This window comes from Triplophysa rosa, linkage group LG5 (genome assembly GCF_024868665.1).
Source record: "Triplophysa rosa linkage group LG5, Trosa_1v2, whole genome shotgun sequence".
Lineage (NCBI taxonomy): Eukaryota > Metazoa > Chordata > Actinopteri > Cypriniformes > Nemacheilidae > Triplophysa > Triplophysa rosa.
In genome coordinates this window covers 3,288,164-3,306,140 of record NC_079894.1, presented here as the reverse complement: position 1 = coordinate 3,306,140, position 17,977 = coordinate 3,288,164, and the positions used below count along the sequence as shown (strand labels likewise).

The 17,977-nt window shown below is 38.4% G+C and overlaps 1 protein-coding gene across 2 annotated transcripts; it reads left to right on the top strand.

The window, feature by feature from the left end:
* The first annotated feature begins 701 nt into the window (after positions 1-701).
* LOC130554538 (uncharacterized) lies at positions 702-5,834 on the top strand. 2 transcript variants are annotated; one of them, XR_008962992.1, is made up of 3 exons: positions 702-1,152; positions 1,215-1,896; positions 5,013-5,834. XR_008962992.1 is itself a non-coding variant. In XM_057334260.1 (2 exons), exon 1 carries the CDS (start codon positions 976-978, stop codon positions 1,879-1,881), a length of 906 nt encoding a protein of 301 aa, XP_057190243.1. In that variant the 5' UTR covers positions 702-975; the 3' UTR covers positions 1,882-1,896; positions 5,013-5,833. The 2 variants fall into 2 exon arrangements, 1 of the variants encoding a protein (XP_057190243.1); XM_057334260.1 differs by having other exon boundaries at positions 702-1,896; positions 5,013-5,833.
* Positions 5,835-17,977: the final 12,143 nt, after the last annotated feature.

Here is a 17,977-nt window from a genome sequence, read left to right as displayed (position 1 = left end):
TTGGATGGTGCCATAAAATTTCATCCAGACTGTTATCATCCATTGAAGTGAATTGATCACTGACTCTGATAATAAAAAGAAACATTGATAACTGACACACCAATGACCATAGTAAAAGACAAAACATTGATCACAATTATGGGTCTGGTGCTCAGTAAATATTAGCCTGTAGCTACGATTACAACAACTTTAAACCAGCGACTAGGTTGCCATAATAATCCTTGACCAAAACTTTAAGCGAATGAGGTTATGGAGTAGACCTTAAGATAAGCGAGTTTTAGGTTAAAATAAGTCAGTTTTCTCATTAAAAATCCTAAATTTAGCATAATGGGCATAATGTAAATGTAAAGCAATGCAACAGCATCAGGACAGAGACGTTAACCAACTTCAGGGTGAAACAAGCAATTATAATCACACGAATGCGTTTAATTTCTGGTCAAATCGGTCATCAAAAGGTAAAGTACGTTAACGTTACAGATGTGTCAGGAAGAATTAAAACCAGGCAGAATGTTAACTTACCTTATCCTGTATTGTGCCATCCTCCGATTAATTGTTCGGTAACACTTTATAATAGTTTCAAACTGAATAGGTAGTTAATTAGGAACTAATGCAGAACAAATGCTTAGCGCTGCGTTAACACTGTAGTAACTACTGATAACTGATCTTGACGTTAGCGTTAGCAGGCGCTTTTCAGAGACGTCACTTCCTGTTTGCTGAGAGCGCGTGGTTTGAGTCGGAGCTCTTTCAAATTTATTCTTAATACATCGTTTATTCTTGTTATATCTTAAGACTTGTGTTTTAAATTGTTATCCTCCGAGGGTAAAACATATCCTTAAATATATCCCATACCAAAATCGTATTTAAACGCACAGATAATTTATTTTTATCGGATCACTCGCTATTAGCCTCAGGCTGTTAGCATTCCCAGCCTGCCTGCTTACTGCTTAACACACTGTTCTCATTATTAAATCACTGATGGCTAATGTTTCAGATGTGTCTGTACCTCTGTGTGCAGATGAGGAAACGATCGCACTTCAGTCGGAACTGGAGGCTGTGGAGAAGCAGATCCAGGATCTACTAGAGAAGCAGTCACGGCTGCGAGAACGAAAAACGGCGCTGGAAACATCCAGAGCTGACGCTCGCAAATCCGCGGTAAGTTTTCATCGCGATTTTAATACTCCTTCCACTTCTACTCCGCGTGTTTCTCTGCACAGAGCCCAGGCTTCGAGAACACGGTCAGCCCAAATGAACTTCACTCCTGCACCGGCACACCCACGGCGAAAGGCGCGAGCCAGGACTGGAGCGATGACCCAACCGCCGCCACCGGTCTTCGAGATCCCGACCAGGAACCGCTTTGCCGCCCTCTGCGAGACGGAATGCAACGCTGTGGTCATCGGAGACTCAATCGTCCGGAACGTACGCGCTTCCTCCACTAAAGGTAAGGTGCGCACTCATTGTTTTCCTGGCGCCCGTGTTCTTGATGTCTCTGCGCAGGTACCTGCGATCCTGAAGGACGATGCTAACGTCGGAGCTGTCGTGCTGCACGCGGGGGTGAATGACGTCAGGATGAGGCAGTCGGAGATCCTGAAGAGGGACTTCAGGAGTCTGATCGAGACGGTACGCAACGCATCGCCCACGGCGAGGATCATCGTATCAGGGCCGCTTCCTACCTACCGACGAGGGAATGAAAAGTTCAGTAGACTATTTGCTCTAAATAAATGGTTGATGTCATGGTGTATTGAACAGAAGCTGCTCTTTGTTGATAATTTTGATCTGTTCTGGGAGCGACCTAGGCTCTTCCGCCCTGACGGCCTGCACCCCAGCAGCATCGGAGCGGTTCTTCTGTCTGACAACATCTCAAAGACGCTACGCACCGCTTGACTACGTCTCCCAGCGGTAAGTCAAAACTTCAACCATAGTCTGTGTTCCTCCCACTCATCTGTTAGAAATGTTACTGCTTCCAAATGCATAGAGACTGTGTCTGTCCCCCGAATAATACTACAAAATAACAAAATAGCCAAATCTCAGAGAAAAAATCTAATCGTGATTAAACCTGAGGACAATGTAATAAACGACCAAAACAAACTCATAAAGTTCGGCCTACTTAATATTAGATCACTAAATTCAAAAGCAGTTATTGTAAATGAAATGATCACAGACAACAGTTTTGATATACTTTGCCTTACCGAAACCTGGCTTAAACCAAATGATTATTACGGTCTAAATGAGTGTACACCACCAAGCTACTGTTATATGCATGAGCCACGTCCGGTTGGTCGAGGTGGCGGTGTCGCAACAATCTTTAGAGACTTTCTTACTGTAACTCAGAGAACGGAGCATAAATTTAAATCATTTGAAGTGCTTGCGTTGAACATAATTGTTCCAATTGACAGTAAAAAACCATTGCTTTCTTGTACGTTGGCTACAGTGTATAGACCCCCTGGTCCCTACACTGATTTTCTGAAAGAGTTTGCGGACTTCCTATCGGACCTATTGGTTAACGTTGATAAAGTACTAATTGTCGGAGACTTTAATATCCACGTAGATAGTGCTAACGATGCATTAGCAGTGGCGTTTACAGAGCTATTACACTCTTTTGGAGTAACACAACACATCAATGGACCCACTCATCGATTTAATCATACACTAGACTTGATTATATCTCACGGAGCCGATCTAACCAATATAGATATTATACCTCAAAGCGACGATGTCACTGATCACTATCTTATAACATGTACACTGCGCACTGCAGAAATCAGCCGTTTAACTCGTTATCGACAGGGTAGAACAATTACCTCGACTACTAAAGATAGTTTCACAAAGAGCTTGCCAGATCTGACTCCTTTAATAACCATACCAATAAATATAGAATCGCTCGATGACATGACCAGCAAATTGGGCACTATTTTCTCTAATACATTAGAAGCTGTCGCACCTATGAAGTCAAAAAAGATTAATGAGAAAAACGCAGCACCATGGTACAATAGCACCACTCGCGCCCTTAAAAGAGAAACACGTAAACTGGAGCGCAAATGGAAACAAACCCAATTAGAGGTCTTTAAAATTGCGTGGAAAGAGAGTGCAAACTGTTATAAAAAGGCACTAAAAGCAGCAAAGGCTGAGCACCTCCGTAACCTCATAGAAACTAACAAAAACAATCCAAGGTTTTTATTTAGTACAGTTGCTAAACTAACAAATAAACAGACTTCACCTGACCTGGGTATTCCGCCGCACCTTGGTAGCAATGATTTCATGAATTTTTTTACAGAGAAAATCGAAAACATACGAGACAAAATAGTAAAAACTCAACCTCCAAGTCTGTCCTATAAATTAGTACCAACCATTGCCCCAAAAGAAAGCCTACAGTGTTTTTCACCTATAAAACAGGAAGATTTAATTAAACTTATTGCAACATCTAAACCTACAACTTGCTTATTAGACCCCATACCAACTAAATTATTAAAAGAGTTATTACCCGTTGCAATTGAGCCCATTTATAACATTATCAACTCGTCAATTAATCTAGGCCATGTCCCAGGATCCTTTAAACTGGCCGTCATTAAGCCTCTTATCAAGAAACCAAACTTAGACCCCAATGAACTAGGAAACTATATACCGATTTCAAATCTCCCTTTCCTGTCTAAAATACTAGAAAAAGTAGTGTCCACTCAGTTGTGCTCTTTCTTACAAAATAATGACATACACGAAAAATTCCAGTCAGGCTTTAGACCGCATCATAGTACTCAAACTGCGCTCGTTAAAATTTCAAACGACCTGCTTATAGCATCAGATAAAGGTAACATCTCACTCCTAGTCCTGCTTGACCTTAGTGCTGCGTTCGATACTGTAGACCATAAAATACTTCTAGATCGCTTACACAATTATACCGGTATTCAGGGACAGGCACTACAATGGTTCAGATCTTACTTATCAGACAGACATCAATTTGTCCATTTAAATGGGGAATCATCAAATCTAACGCAAGTAAATTATGGATTACCTCAGGGATCGGTTTTAGGACCCTTGCTATTCCCCATTTACATGCTGCCCCTTGGAAACATTATTAGAAAACATGGAATTAGTTTCCACTGTTATGCAGATGATACTCAGCTGTATATCTCATCAAGACCAGATGATTCCTTCCATCTATCCAAATTGGCAGAGTGCATCGACGATATAAAACATTGGATGACTTGTAATTTCCTTCTTTTAAATTCTAATAAAACAGAAATATTACTTATCGGACCAAAGACACGTGAGCAGAATATTTCGGATTATGACCTGCAAATTGAAGGCTGCACTGTTACTCCAACAAATACAGTAAAAGACCTTGGCGTTATATTAGACAGCAACCTGTCATTTAAAAATCACATCTCAAATGTCACAAAAACAGCCTTCTTCCACCTTAGAAATGTTGCCAAATTGCGAAATATTTTATGTGTGGCTGACGCAGAGAAGCTTATTCATGCTTTTGTGACCTCAAGACTTGACTACTGTAATGCACTGCTTAGTGGTTGTCCTGCAGCATCAATAAACAAACTACAGTTAGTGCAGAATGCAGCTGCCAGAGTTCTAACCAGGTCCAGAAAATACGATCACATAACCCCAATGTTATCAACCCTTCACTGGTTACCCATTAAGTATCGTATTGACTTTAAAGTTCTTTTAATTACTTATAAAGCCTTAAATGGTTTAGCCCCTACCTACATAACAGAGCTTCTACCACACTACAACCCATCACGCTCTCTAAGATCTCAAAACTCCAGACTTTTGATAACACCTAGAATAACTAAATCCAACAAAGGGGGTAGAGCTTTCTCATACGTAGCACCTAAACTCTGGAATAGCCTCCCCGATACTATTCGAGGGTCAGACACACTCTCCCAATTTAAATCTAGATTAAAGACGCATCTTTTCAGACAAGCATTCACTAACACATAGCTAATGAACAGCAGCTACGCTAATTATTCTCTTTCTGCCCTCGCCTCGGGATGCCCATCCCGAGGTAGGGAGAGATTCCGCCAGGCCCAGATGAACGTCATATGCCCATCCACAACTAGAGATTACGCCAGCTACATCGGAAAATCCCGTACCATCCTCCTGCGAGAACCTGTGGACTGACTGACCATCCCAGCTCCATCCAAGGCAATTCCATCACCACCCAAGAAAAAGGCGACCATCTGGCCGGCCAAGCTCAGACAATTCCATCCCTAACCGAGAGCAAAGACGGACTACCTGTCACATAAATGCTTAATTTACAATACTTGGTATTTAATGCTAAACTTACATCACACGACAGCAGTTTGAAGTTATGGCTGCACTCAGTGACTTTGATTGGAGGTAGCTGGGTGGGTGTTGTAGGGAGTGGGGGGGCTTGTTGGTTGTGGTTCGGGGCGTTTCATTTGTTGGGACTGTGTGGGTCTGGTCTGGTTGGTCTTGTTTTGTGGTCGATGTCGGACAACAGAGGAATAAAGTTAATTATGCCATTACTACTTTTCCCTGGTTGTTCCTCTGTTGTCTGTTGTTGATCGCGGAATGAGACCGGGTTGGACCTGCACGGTTTCGGCGGGTGGGGCTTCCTGGGTCGCGGCTCGTGGGCTCTCCCTGTTCTTCGTGGACGTTGCTCGGTGGCTTTGGTCGGGGTCACTGAGTGCAGCCATGACACGTCAGAGGAGATCTGGCCCTCCCGGCTGAGCCTGGTTTCTCCCGAGGTTTTTTTTTCTCCATTATTCATCATTGGAGTTTGGGTTCCTCGCCACAGCAGAGCAGTGCAGTGTTGGCTTGCTCACCAGGAGACTGCATTTATTTATTTATTTATTAGATATTATTTATTATAATGATCTTGCTTGGTCTATAAACACCATGCACTGTGCTGTGTTTTACCTTTCTGTGTTTTTCTTATTTGCTCCTGTAAAGCTGCTTTGGAACAATGCACATTGTGAAAAGCGCTATATAAATAAAAAAAATTGAATTGAATAACTACTAGGAAATAGTGAATTACTAATCAGTAGCTAACAGCGTAATAATGCTTGAGGTAAGTAACAATTAATTTCTTATTTCTTATATTGTAGTAATTATTAACTACGGAATGGTGTATGCTTCCTGCAGAACTATTCATTAAGTAAGGTTTATTTAAAATAACTACCAATTAACTATTGCTTAACAGTCACTTTAGCATAATTATGTCAATAAAGGGGAAGTATATTATCTTCATTATTATTATTATTATCATTATATATCTTTAACTAATTAAATTAATTTTAATAAACTTTGCATCGTTTGTTTTACCCATCATCACACTGAAGAGTAAATATGCTAACTCGTTAGGATTCTCCATATTCCCATATCAAATCACCAAATCTATAGACTTTTTATTCTATTTTCAATTTAACAATATTTTACCAGAAAGGATCTTAAGAAAGACACCTCCTCTTTTATCACAGCACCCCAATCCAACTCACAAAAATCTGTTTCAGATGTCTCTCCCGTTGCTCATGACAACGCTGGTAGACAATGACTGAAGAGTTATGTTTTAGTGTTCCTGTAGCTCAGCAACGCAAAGGTCAGGGCTTTGATCCCAGAGAACACACAAAATGATAAAACCAACCTACTGTATGATTTTGGATTAGTATTATAAAGTGTAAAACAAGTAATTCCTTGGTAAGGATGAGGTCAATCTTGAATAATTACTAGCGGGTTCCCATGTTTTTCACTTTATAATACTGTTCAGGATTACATGGGAACCCGTTAGTAATTACTCAAGATTTACCTCATCCTTACCAAGGAATTACTTGTAATCCCAAACAGTATTATAAAGTGTAAAATGTCATGGTTCTGCCTCTCTTGTCAGGTCTTTCTCCGTCTTGTGGCAGAACCTCTTGTTATCTGTGGAGAGAAGCATATTATTTTCTGTCACGACATAATATGCGTTCTCTCCAGTGTCTCGTCTCTAAGCCCCGCCCTATCCTTCCCCCGTTAACTTCCCCTTAGTGTTTGATCCCTGTCACCTGCCCGTCACCCTCCCTGTGTTATCATCCCTCATTTGTATTCTCCTATTTAGAGCCTCTGTTTGTCTGTCAGTTCATTGGTCACCTAGTGTGTGTTACCTTGCATCACCCTGCCTTCGTCTACCGGATTCCCTTGTTCCTGTTTTTGTGCCAAGTTTGGACTTATTAATGTTACCGTAGACCTTGTTTGTTTTCCCCCTTGTGGGAAGTTTTTGGTTTGAGTTCTCGTTTTTACATGGAAGCCTTGATGTGCCTCCATCATGTCATGCCTGGCGAAAGGCATACGTAGCCTATGTAATCGGTGGCATGACGGAGCAGGATGTTTGTCAGGATGTTTTGAGTGAACGCACCGCCACACCGAGGTCTCTCTCAGCCCATATTCATCCCCAAACACCTCCAGGAAACTCTCCACGGCATAAAAACGAAGAGCCGCCATGCAGCAGCTGATTTTCGGGGCTGAGGGGGTAGCTGCAGAATTTGCTCCCGTGGCAGGCTAAATTTGTGTAGAATTTTCTCTTCTGACATTGTAGCCAGGGGACTAAAATGTTCTCTAATGAAATTGTGCAAATACACTAACTGGCTCCGTGGACGGCGCCGTCTTTGATTTAAGACAACTATTCACTGTCTCGCTGCCATAGTTTGACCAAACTCCCCATAACATTCCTCCCCTTTATATAGACTATGCCTTTCCTGTCAAATGGTTTGCCAGCTGATGTGCCTTGCAATAATAGGCTGTAATTAAAAACGCTAACAACAACCATCAGTGTATGACAATTTTATTCATGAAACACTTCAATAGCCTACATTGAGTGTATTAAAACCTGAGTATTTTATTTGTAAAATTAAAACTAAGTTAAAGTAAAAATGTAAATTTAATACTTAATAGAATTTTATATTAAATTTTATATGTGAAATTAAACTGCAATGTAGAAAAGCGTTTTGCATAGCGGTATGAACCATTAAAGGCGATAAGGTATAGCTAAGAGCAGTCCAGGCCAACCTTACGAAAGTATGACTTACAGAAGATATACTTAACTAAGAAGGTTTCGGGAAACACGTATTAACGATAAGGTACATAAGACGTAGCGTTGCCCAGGCTTTTGTGGAAACTAGTAACTTGGTATTAGCGCCTATTGTATTATTGCTCCTGTATGACATATCGCTTTATTGCTCCCTGAACTCTCTGTAAGTCGCTTTGGATAAAAGCGTCTGCTAAATTACTAAATGTAAATTTAAATGTAAGAATGTCAGTAACTATCATTTTTTGACTACCCTAGAAATCTTAGTCAAAGGTTACCACAGAACTGTTTGTTTTCCTAAATTCTTCAAAATATCTTCTATTTATTCTTCTAAATAAAATAATTTACAATAATACAGTAATTTCTACTATGGCAGTCAATGGTGCCCCAAAAAAATTCAATTGCATTTTTTTATCTCTCTTTGTGTTAAAAAAAATGTATACAGGTTTGGAACAACTTGAGGATGAGTAATTCATGACAGAATAAATTTTTTTGGGTGGACTATCCCTTTAAAACTCGTCATCACATGTTAAGCTTTAAACTACCACCACTGCAGATATCTGGGGAATCACCTGTTGTCAAAATGTTATGTTTTAAATAGAAAAAAGTTACAGATTGCAGCTTTAACTTACTGATCAATTGCAACTAGAGCAGAGGTGTCCTAACTCAATCAAGTAGGGCATAAGGGAGATTTGTCTTCATTGTTATTTTTTTCTATATTTTTGCAGTCACATCATAGGACACATTTGCATATTTATACAGTATGTCAACTACCCAATAATATATAATAAAAATATGCTGGCAAAATAAGTACTGGACTGCTGTATGTATAGACCATTAGGACATTGAGAACAAACCTTTTTTGTATTTTGTGTTTTTTGTTTACTGATTTCTTCTTGTGGTTCCTCAACTTGTCGGAAGAAGATGATTCAGTCGAAGTGAAGGATTCATCTGAAGAAGATGATTCAACTTTGGCTGCCTTTTTTTCCTTTATTCCCTTTCTTTTTTTCTTGTTTTCTTTTCGGCCAGCTTGCGTATCTGAAGAGTCGGATATTACAACCGAACTTTTAGATTTTTCTGAAGCTGAGGGCATCTCCTTCAAAGCACTTGACATCATGTGCCTTTTTTACATTGTCCAATCTAATTAATGGAGAGGCGGGGCTTTCGTTGTGGTGACGGAACTTTACAGTTGCTTGAAACCACGACCTGATTTTGCCGAGTTCGACGCGTTCCTGGGTCAAAAAGGGAGGCCCTTCACCTCCAACGGTTCAACCAATCAGCATCATCACGTGACCTCGTTTAGTTTGAGCGCCGGTTTTCTTCCAGCGTCGGTTTCTGAATTTCGCTTTACAACACACAACGCTCCACATTCATTTAGTGCAAGCAAGGTAAGGTTATAACTTTATAGCGTTGCATTGTAGATGCGTCCCTGCTCAGCATAAGGTGCCTTATTGGTTTTAATTTTATTATGGGTTGTTTACTGACGCTAGCAATCGCTTAGACTGCCCATTTGGGGCGTTAATCGTCCAAACAATCTATCGCATCTCAATTTCATGATGTATTAACAAGTAACGCCAACATTAGCTAAACTGCCCGTATACAATGTAAATCGGCATCCGAACCAGTAACTGTTTAGCCGCACAGTCCGGGAGTTATTTCCCCTCGATCGTGTCACCGGATCTATAGTCCACGTTTTTATTTGTTCACGTAGCAGACAATAATTTTTTTACAAATCTTCGCTGATAGAATTGGATCGATGATAACTGAAACAATGAAATATCTTTTGCTGATCTGGGGACAACATTGTGTTGATTCAGAGTCATTTTTCACTTAAGTTCATAATACTAACAGTAATTGATCAATGGATTCTAAATAATAACAGTGAAATATCATATGCCTGTGATCCAGGGTCATCATATGCCTGTGTTGATCTAGGGTCATCATATGCCTGTGTTGATCCAGGGTCATCATATTTCTGTGTTGATCCAGGGTCATCGTATGCCTGTGTTGATCCAGGGTCATCGTATGCCTGTGTTGATCCAGGGTCATCGTATTTCTGTGTTGATCCAGGGTCATCGTATTTCTGTGTTGATCTAGGGTCATCGTATTTCTGTGTTGATCCAGGGTCATCGTATGCCTGTGTTGATCCAGGGTCATCGTATGCCTGTGTTGATCCAGGGTCATCATATGCCTGTGTTGTTATATAAACAACAGTTGTTCACAGTATTTCTTTACTGCTAGTGCTAACATTTTTTTTCTTTATTCATAAGAATCACCAGAAGCGATCATCCATGGAGAAGGAAAAAGGGCAAAAATTAAATTAAGTATAGTCTTTATTTAAACCATAAACTGCTGCACTAATAGTGTGTGCTTTTGTATTTTTCCTTTGAGGGTCTTCGGTGTGCCGTCATTAACAGAAGAATTATTGGTTACATTGAACGATGGAATGTGGCTTGATGACATTATGGACATTCAGTTGAGGTAATTTTGCTGATGTATCTAAAAACTGCGCATCATAATATTCTTATCAATCTTTTTTCTAATTTTTACAAATATCTAGATCTGTTCATGAAGAATTGGGACCAAATATAAGGCGGAAATCTTTGATCTACCCAGTGCACTTTTACACTAAGCTAAAAACTAGGTAGGAGTTACTCAAAGACAGGGATCATTAAATAAAATTAAAAATTATTAACACAGCCAGTTTCTCTTTATGCGTTTGTAGATGTTCTATAGACTTGCTCTATAGAATGGCATTTAAAGAAGTTCTCTCATAAGTATATTTTAAATTGTATCTAAAAAATTACATTTTAACCACGCTTAACCATTTTTACCATGTCATCTTTGCAATTGTAGTGGATACACAGATGTCATCAGATGGACAAAACATGAGGACATTTTTCGTAAGGACTATCTTTTGATAGTTGAAAATGTCCTTGGGTGAGAACAATTTTACTGGTTATTACTCATTTATCACAACATTTCATTAGTCCCCTTTCCCATTAATGGACATGGCAACTAAATCAATTTTATAGTTGTTTCTATAATTTAGATATAATATAATTTACTCTTTGTAGGTATGTTAGGGTAAACTTTTCAACTATTTTTCATTTTACTACCAACATTTCTACCAAATTCCAAAAGCATAACGTTTTTGATTATTTTGCAGACAATTTGAAACAGGATGTCACGGTTGAGCGTGGATGAAAGAACCCAAATGCAGGCAGGCGGTGAAGGGGTTAACACAAGACTTTAATTTTAAACAACAGAACAGAAAACAAAAACCCACAATGGGGAAAACAGGACACGATCACAATAACTCAACAAAAACAAACACTTCCCTTGAAGGGGAAAAGAAACAATAACCACTAACCACGACACAATGTCCAAAACAAGGTAAGGTAGTCCACAGCTGCTACTAGGCAAGGTAACAGGAGCACAACACGGGGGATACACATACACACAGAACGCAATCCAAAGGCACAAGACAAAGAAACATGAGGTCATTTATAGGAGAAGACAAACGAGGGATAACGAGCAAGGACAGGTGTGGAACATCAAACACTCAGGGAAAGATAACAAGGAAACGAGAGGAGCGGGGCCAATGACAAGACACTGAGGAGAACGCATATTATTGTCAAAAGGACAATAATATGTTTCTCTCCACACCTAACCAAAGACTTTGTCATGACTCTGCTACAGGACCAAGAAAACATGACTAGATGAAGCAGAGCCATGACACAGGACTAAACAGTCAACATAACAAGATGTAATGTTTTCAAATCTTGAATACTGCAAAGCCATAATACATGTAGAAATTGGAAATGCTGAGTAAAGGCAAAAGTGAAGACGTCTCTTAATTTTCCATGGTTTTACTTTTCTTAAAATACAAGTGTTTTTAAATGAATAGGAGTATACCGTACATGTTCTGCAAATAAATGCAAGTAAATAAACAATATGGGAGTAGTTTACAGAATGAAACAAAAATGATAATTTTACATTACAACACATTCAGAAAAAAGTTGAACATTTACTCTCAGATTGTTCCAAACCTGTATAAATGTCTGTGTGCTGCTGAACACATAGGAAGACATTTGGAAGAATGTCAAATCTTACCCCCATTGACTCCCATAGCATTTATTTTCCCTACTGTGGCAGTAAATGAGGGATGATATCTGACATTCTTCCACATATCTTCCTATGTATTCCGCATAAAAAAAAAACATTTTTACAGGTTTGGAACAATCTGACGTTGAGTAAATGACGACAAATTTTCATTTTTGGGTGAAGCATCCCTTTAAAATGTTTGTAGTTGAAAAAATGACTGTGCTTCTTACTGTATATATAGCACATAGGTAATTATAGAAACCTATGTTATTTATATAGTCTTTAAATGTTTTTTTTTCAGAAATCACTGGAGACTCATGCACTGTAAAAATAAACCGTAAATTTTACGGTAAAAACCGGCAGCTGTGCTTGCCAGAACTTTACCGTCAAAAATACGGTAGCAACGTTATTGGTTTTACGGGATTGCACCCACTGTACTGTATATTTTACAGATTTTAACCTTTTTTTACGGTTTATAACTGTCTAATTAACATATTTATTTTGCTATAAAAACAGTTTATAGCTGTCAAATTTTAGGGTTTACATTGTAATAATTACGGTTTATTACCATCTTTTTTACAGCTCAGAACCGTTTAATGTAAAGTTTTATGTTGTAATAATTACGGTTCATGACCATCTTTTTTATGCTGTTGAACGAGCTTTTATTATAAATAAATTGAATATAAGTGAATTCATTCAGCAATTCTGTGAAAGCATTATTTATCACTAGCTGGGAGCTAGCAGAAATAGAAGTCGTATTGCTAAACATTCAGATTTTACCTTTGAGAAACTATTAAGAGTACTTTTATACTAATTGATGACTACAAACCTAAATCAAATCATCAAAACCCATCAAAATCTATTAAAGACTTACACATCAGGGTGGTCCCAAGTATTTTTAATAAACACTGGCAGGCATTTAAAACAACATTACTGTTTTTTTTCTCTCTGTTCTTGTGTTTTATCACAAGCACACAATGGCTTAAGATCAGTCATAAAATCAGATTATAATCAGTCAGACTACTCATTTAAAATTTTGATTCAGAATTTAAAACATTTCTGCTACCTAACTGCCACTTTAAACTGAGCTTGGGAAGAGGGTAAAGTGATAGTTCACCCAAAAATGAAAATTCTGTCATCATTTACTCACCCGCTTGTCATTTCAAACCTGTATACATTTCTTTGTTCTGCAAAACACAAAGGAAGATACTTGGAAGAATGTCAGTAACCAAACAGATCTCACCCCCCATTTACTGCCATAGTAGGGAAAATAATACTATGAGAGTCAATGGGGGTGAGATCTGTTTGGTTCCTTACATTCTTCCAAGTATCTTCCTTTGTGTTTTGCAGAACAAAGAAATGTATACAGGTTTGAAATGACAAGCGGGTGAGTAAATGATGACAGAATTTTCATTTTTGGGTGAACTATCTCTTTAAGTTGAACATTTACAATAATAACTACTAAAGCAGAACGAGGCACAACACAAGTGCTTACAGAGTATGCAATTGTAATGTTAATAGAGTTTAAACCGTTTGCAGGCCACCTTTACAAAGTCTCTCGCCACTCATGATCAGAAAGGTCAGAGATTAAGGTGAAGTCTCTTGGGTTCACTGGGAGTCGTTTTTTTGTTCTTCTTTTCCACAACCTTTGTGCCCTTTTCGGGATTGATGATGAAAAAACACCTTGAACAGAAAAAACAACATTGAAAACCTCTGTAAATGAAGCCACATATAAAGTGAACCTCCCCTCCTAGGTGTCTTTACATACCTTTGCAAAAATTCAAGCACTGACGCCAATTCAGTAGGGTAGTGAATGTTGAAACAGTAATAACTGCCGAACATTAGACAAACAGCAGCGATGAATGTAGTGATGTCATCATTTACAATCTTGCGGTCCACACTAAGCATGAATTGAACAGCAGCATAGCAAGAGGGTCCTGTGGATACATTTCAATTCAATGAAGTTATGTACATGTAGCAAGGTAATTGTCTATTTACATATGACATATATTTATTTAGTACTGCCCCGAAAAACTATTTCACATAGTAGACTTTTACATATTCTACAACACAAATTAGTAACTCCATTTACTAAAATAACCTAGTTCAAAAGATTAGATACGCCAAATGTGATTGTGTGCTTCCCTGGGAATGAAGAAGTGGAATACATCAAAAGGGGGCGAAAACTGGTGCAAAGAAAGAGGTAAATGTATATTACATATGGGTAATAACTGTAGTTATATTTGGGTAGTTAAATTTGGTGCTGTTGCCCAAATGAGAAAGTCCAAGAAAATAAAGAGAAAGGAAACATACATCAGGGAAAAGAAGAGGCTAATTCAGCTCAGGGAGGAAACTACACAGTGTTGGGAAGGCTGTCAGTGCCAGGCACCAAAAGAAAATACAGTCACTCAAGATGAATTAAAAAGAAGGATCATGGCAGAAAACATGTCAAACAACATGTTAAGAAGTCTAATTAGGGTTTGTACATCCATTTGATCTACTTTTAATTACAACAAAACATTTTTACTACATACTAACAAATTGGTTTATCCAAAGGTTCGTAAAGAGGATGTCCCGGAGGAGCTCAGAGAACAACGACCAAAAAAACAAAGACAAAAGTTAGCATATTCTCTGCCCTCAGTGAAGGGGAGGCCACAGACCTAGCCCACGAGCTGGGGGCAATGCTTGGGCGACATGTCATACCCTAGATATGAGTACAAGTGTTCCAAGTGCTGAGGCAGAGGTTGCAAAGTAAGTTGATTTCCACATACAAGGATGAAGTTTTTATACTTACTTCTTACAAATCTATCCATTCACCATTACAGGAATACACTGCGCACTCTCCAGTGCTTGCTTAGGGAAAGACTGGGAGAGAAATCACCTTTTAGTCTGATTACCCATTCATTTGGACCACAAGTTGTAGATGTTGTCATCTCATTTTTAATCAGTCAGTTTAAATAGATGTGCATTGATTTTAGAACACAAATTCAGACTGTGAACTGTTGTTAAATGTTACTTGTTTACATAGCTTAATTTACATCTAGATATAGAGGCATTACCAGATCATTAGGATGAAACAAGTACATATATACATAAATATATGAAAAACTATTCTACAATAGACCAAACCAGTAGTCTCTTTAACTTCATTGCTTATATGTACAGTTATGCCACAATAAACATGTTACATTCTGTTACAATATCTTGGGTGTTTATCATTTTTGCATTCAATGTTTGTATTTAGCTTTAGTATTTAGCCTTTTAAAACTCTTTCCATATCTCCGTTTCATGTTTTTTGCCCTGTGTGGAAACAATGGTCTTATCTTCCTGGTCAAATCCACATTTATTTCTGCACACGTAGGTCCAGTCATGCAGCCATTTGTCACAGTGTCATGTAAGTCTTTTATTTGGTGGCAAATGTGCTGGGGAATTGACTGCCATTTTTGCACAGTCTCCAGTATTTCATTTAACATCTGAATTTCAGTTTTTGAGGGGTTTGCTGCAGTGTCCATGTTGACTTGCTGTGATGTGTCTTGATACAGCTGTTTTTAACTTGATATCAAATAATTCACATGCAAGGAGAAGGCAAGCACATTTCTCATGGTGGGAGTATGTACAACAGGTACACTGAAGTGTTGTTGCAGAAGTGTGGTAAATTCTCTCGTGCATAAACTTTTTACATCCACCTCTTTAGTGTCAAAGCACAGAACTGAGTAAAGATTCTTTTGCTTACTTACACTAGCATGTGCATTCATTTGAAAATCCAAAGCAGGGAACTTCTGAGAATCATGTTCACTCAGCAAATCAGTAAGTACAAGGTGTTTACATCGATGTCCTCTAATTCCCATTGGGCAGCTACAAAACCTTTCAGATCGACAAACTTTGTAGGTTAGACCAGTGGTTTGTTCTGATGGAACTTCGTAAAGGTACATGTCGTGGGATACAAGATGAATGTTATTCTGCCAACCTTTCTCGATCAATCGTGATGCTGATTGAAGTATTTGTCCTGACTTCAAAGAAGCATTGTTCATTCTTCCAACTGCCTGCAAATCTTGAATGGCCTGGAAGTATCCATCTGTCTTCTTGAGGAGAATTTTTATAAGATCATCCAGCCTACGGTTCCTAATGCCACCCAAAAACTGATATTTAAGGCGATGGAAAATCTACTTGGACAAGGAAAGGAAAACAATAGATGTTTTAGTGTGATTGTGTGACCTTGATTTTTTTTAAAATTCCAAACACTTGTGATTCTATTACAATAATTTGCATTGTTAATTCATGATAAAGTTAAATAATACCTTTCAACAAGATTGTTTGTATCAGAATCAGCATGGTTGTAGCATCGACCAAAGTCAGACCACATGTGACCTATTTCCAGCCAGTGATCCTTGAAGTATGAGCAAAGAGCTGGGATATCTTCAAACCTCTTGAGGAATTGTTCAGCTGTTGACTTAAAGTCAAGTTCCTATTTTCAGAAATGAAAAATAAGTAATTTAATGTTAAATTAATCTATTTGCCCTAAAATAAAAATACACTGTAAATATAATAGGGCACAAGAAAACAAAAAGGAATAGATAATTTTACATACTGTTGTACAAAGCTTCATCTTTTTGATGAAAGAAACTATTTCTGTCCTAACATCAGTATTTGATAATCCACTGACTCCAGAGTCTGTTTTTGAAAGCCAACGGACAACAGCCTGAAAACAGAGACATCTATTACATTATTCGATTGAAGTGTTTGTGTGTGTGCGTGCGTGCGTGTCTGTGTGTGTGTGTGTGTGTGTGTGTGTGTGTGTGTGTGTGTGTGTGCGTGCGTGTCTATGTGCGTGCATGTGTGGATATACATACTTGCATAACATGATACCAGCACAGAAGGATATCTGACTCTGGAAAGACTCTCCGCAAAGCATTTATCTCACACATGTCCTTGTCCACCATGAAGCACCTTAAGGAAACAAAAACTATAAGGATGAATAAACAAGTTAACTTATCTCTATCTCTGTAAATCTTGTAAATATTACACACACTATAATATTGTAAATAATGTTCTGAATTAAATGTATACTTCAATTAACAATTGACACTTTATGACAATCCAACATAGTATCTATGTCAGTTGAGTGTATTAAGTATACATTGCATAGAGAAAACCTTGCAATTATACCAAGTATTTTAATACCATATCTCTATTATTTATTCACTTATTACAGTTATTACTTTTAATTACAATGTATGTAAAGATGCAACAATGAAAATTGAAACGTGAAAAGCGCTATAAAAAATTAAACTGAATTGAATAAAATATAAAAACCTTGGTGCAGGACACACTCTCCTTAATTGCTGTAAAGCCAACCCCAGTGTTGCCTCTTTCTCATTGCTTGTTACTATAAAGGCAACTAGAACTCCATGGCCATAGTCATCTCTTATAGCCAGTGTATAAAGTGGACAATTATACTGGTTGACGCAATGAGTGGCATCCAAAACTATAATGTTCTTTCCATGTCTGTTCAGATTATCTCTCATGTTGTGTGTCTGAAGGATAATTATAAGATCATTCTCATGGGTAAAAGGCTGAAAGAAAACAACATTGTCCTTGCATTGACCAGTTAATAATTGGGCTGAACTAATAGCATCATCTTTATTCAAATGGCTTCCGCGCAGCAAACATGTGCGAATACTCTCAATGTCCTTTGGAGTAACAAAGCACTGACGGTTGTGCAAGTCAGTCTGTCCACAAGATCTGGACCATTTGTGAGCTTCCAGTAGAATGATATCTGGCTTCACACCCAGTGAGATCCATTCTTCAATCTGCTTAACCAAATCTGGACACACTGCTTGA